Here is a 3,158-nt window from a genome sequence, read left to right as displayed (position 1 = left end):
GACATCAAGACTCTGTACTTGAAACAGATATAAAATACAATTACGTAGGTCGTGTCATATTCGAATCAATGTCATATTATGACATCAAGACTCTGTACTTAAGACAGATATAAAAATCGATTGTAAATACCGGGTATAGGAAACCTTAAGCCTTAACCAATTCTAGTAAAATATTATTCTCACATTCGATCATCATAATCATTGTCATTGATTAATTTCTTAAAACTTAATTAAGGCTTATCACACCTATTTTATTTCGGGACAGGCTTAAAGCTTGAGTCTTACGCCTTAAAATCTCACTGTAGACGTCACTTAAGTCCGAGGCCTAAAACCAGCATTCGTACTCAACACACGTAGTACTTGTACTACCCGCTAACAAGAGGCGAAAAAATCAACCTCGGTAGAAAGGGTTTCGTTACTTTTTCTCTTTAAACAAGGTAAATCAACTGACGACAAAAACTGGCAAAAAAAAAAAGAGAGAGAAAGAATGGAATGAATATGCAAAAATATAAAATATCAACATTCGTTTTAATGAAGCAAGATTTTTAACAAGACTCGTAACAGCTCATTTATAATCCAAGCGATACAAAGCTCAGCTTACGACAGTTGCGCGGAAATACACCCTTTTCTATGTGCCACTTTATCCTAATTTTGCACGCCGGCATAGGTAGGAATAACGACGTTTCAAAAGACACCCCGCGTTTGTTATCGCGTGGGTTGGGATTGCGGGTTCGGGGTCTGTGGAGTGTCAGGCAATTTCGTAAATGGCAGTAATTCTATACCAGCGCGTACACTTGACGAAATGAGAAAGAAGAAAGAACGAACGAAGAAACGGACAATTAATCTTTTTACGAAGAAACGCGAAGAGCGTAAAATCAATCATTAAATTATATAACAAATATATATACCTTCCACGTAGCAAGGCAGCAAGACAGTCTCGTTCTCGAAAGTTTGTACCGTAGTTGGGTGACCGTCGCGGTTTGTCGCAGCTTGAACTCCTGTAACACACACACACGCACACACACATATATATATGTATATGTATATATATATATACATATATACATATGTATATATACGTATATATACAGATATGCCCACAAGTACAATATAATAATAACTAAATTATCATTTAACGACGCCGTGGCAAAGTGGTCGCCGCATTGCGAAATCGCGTTCGCGCCTCCGTGCGAGACTTAATCGTCTTGTTTTTTTTTTTTCTCTCCTTCCTTCGATTCTCGGCACGTAAAATCCCCTCACGTTATCTCGCACGCGCACGGTGAGTGAGCGGAATTTATTTTCGCCTACCCTCGAGTATGTACGCGCACTGGAGATCCATTTCTTTCTTTATGATCGATCGCCGTACAGCCATCGTGCCGACCGCCGGCTTACATACGTAACAGGTCAGTCTTGCGAAAGCGAAACTGCAGCGCAATTATGCCTTTGCACACGCACTTGGGGGGGGGCGGGCGAATCGATTACCGAAGTTGCGTGCGTCTGACATGGGTAAGGAAATAAGGCATAGTTCTACAATGCGCGTCCCTGCAATGTGACCCACGGTTTTCCCTCTCGAAAAAAATCGATTCCTCATACGGAAATATGGCTATAATTACGCCGCCGCCATAAGGAGATATTTTAGTCCGATTAACTCGTGTGGCTTCGATCACGAGAAAACTAGGTTGCGCCCGAACATGTTCTTTGTTATCGCGACGATTATCTAAAGTGGGAAAACAATAAAGTGAAAATTGAATCAATTTCATTCACATTCGCGTAAACGCCGCATGGAGCAAAGGAGCTTTTAAGAAATGAATATTTTCTTGTCTCTCAGGGATCTCTATAATGCAGGGCAATTCATTTTTCTCCCTCTTAATCCGCTTGCAAATTCTGAAACTCCGAAGGAGTTATTTTTAACAGCTCGAATACGTCAGCGAAAATATTCTTCCGAGCGCAAGATAGCCGGCAGCAGAGAGAGGCGCGTTCTAGTTTTTTTTTTTTATCACCCTTCCGACTCAGTTCTTCGAGCACGGATACTTGTGCAAAATGCGTGCGAGAATAACAAAACGTTACAGTTCTAGAAACTTAAATCGATCCGGAATTCTGATAATTTTCTCACCTTTCTTCTTTCCAAAACAACGTGATATTTTCTACCAAACATTTTCTACTTTTAATGTCACGCGATCCTTGGAACACTGGGCGACAAAATTTTATCCTTTTTTGTATCGCGAATGTGAATAGTCAGTTTCGATGTATTTTTGTCTGCTGAATGCGAATCCATTGTCCAAATTTGGCCATCATAATTTCAAGAAAAATGGCGCCAAAGAGGTAAAAAGTGACAATTTCGAGGGTTTTTATGGCACACCGGCAAATTTTACTTCTAAATTTCATCGAAAAATGACTATTCATATTCGTATTGCAAAAAAATGGTGATTCTTATATTTAAATTCGGATTTTTTACATTTTTAATTAATATAACATGAAAATTACAGCCAACATCCATTCGTTTCTTATTTTAAGATGTTTTAAAATGTTAATACAACCCTTTGATTGATTGTGACATCTTAAGACTGTATACTTAAAAAGTGGTCCTGAATATATAATAATATAAGAATCGATTATGATCACCGACTTAAGAATCAATTTTTATTGACACATTCGTCATCATAAAATTATCAAGAATTAATTGACTATTTTTGATACAGGAAACGATTTCAACGTTGATCAGTGTAATCATTAACATTTCATACGATACCTGTCATACAGAGTATCCAAACAAGAAGTAGCATCTCTCAAGGACAATTACACGCGCGTTTACAAATGTAAAATGTTTCGAAAGTGTCCAAAGAAAATTCGTGTCAAAATCACATTGGAAAAAGACGTCCCTTCTTACGCACGTAAGATTCCTTCGGTCCTCCACGAGGCACTGATCTCGCTTTAAGATGCGATTCGTGTTCCACACGATCTTAAACACACACGCACGCACCGACACGCACACGCACATGTATCATCGCACGTAATTATGACCACTTGCCCATTGCACGAATCAAGAAGGAGGTACTCATGCCACATACAGTCGAAGCGAACCGACGATTCTCATTAATTATATTTCACCTTCGGTGGGTGTCAGTTGAAATATTTACGAGGGTTGCAACTGACAATCA

At 39.0% G+C, this 3,158-nt stretch overlaps 1 protein-coding gene across 1 annotated transcript in view; it reads right to left on the bottom strand.

Moving 5' to 3' along the window:
- The window catches only part of LOC108749463 (limbic system-associated membrane protein-like), a 10,254-nt gene extending 7,336 nt beyond the window's left edge, over positions 1-2,918 (bottom strand). Inside the window, exons 1-2 of the mRNA XM_018488213.1 lie at positions 2,750-2,918; positions 909-998 (exon numbers count right to left, since the gene is read on the bottom strand). Of these exons, the coding sequence (XP_018343715.1) occupies positions 909-998; positions 2,750-2,783 (124 nt within the window). The 5' untranslated portion in view covers positions 2,784-2,918. The remainder of the gene's footprint in view (positions 1-908; positions 999-2,749) is intronic.
- Positions 2,919-3,158: the final 240 nt, after the last annotated feature.

The sequence above is a fragment of the Trachymyrmex septentrionalis genome, unplaced genomic scaffold, assembly GCF_001594115.1.
Source record: "Trachymyrmex septentrionalis isolate Tsep2-gDNA-1 unplaced genomic scaffold, Tsep1.0 scaffold29, whole genome shotgun sequence".
In the NCBI taxonomy this organism is placed as follows: Eukaryota; Metazoa; Arthropoda; class Insecta; order Hymenoptera; family Formicidae; genus Trachymyrmex; species Trachymyrmex septentrionalis.
Note: the sequence above shows the minus strand (reverse complement) of the source record. Positions and strands in the feature narration are given on the sequence as shown.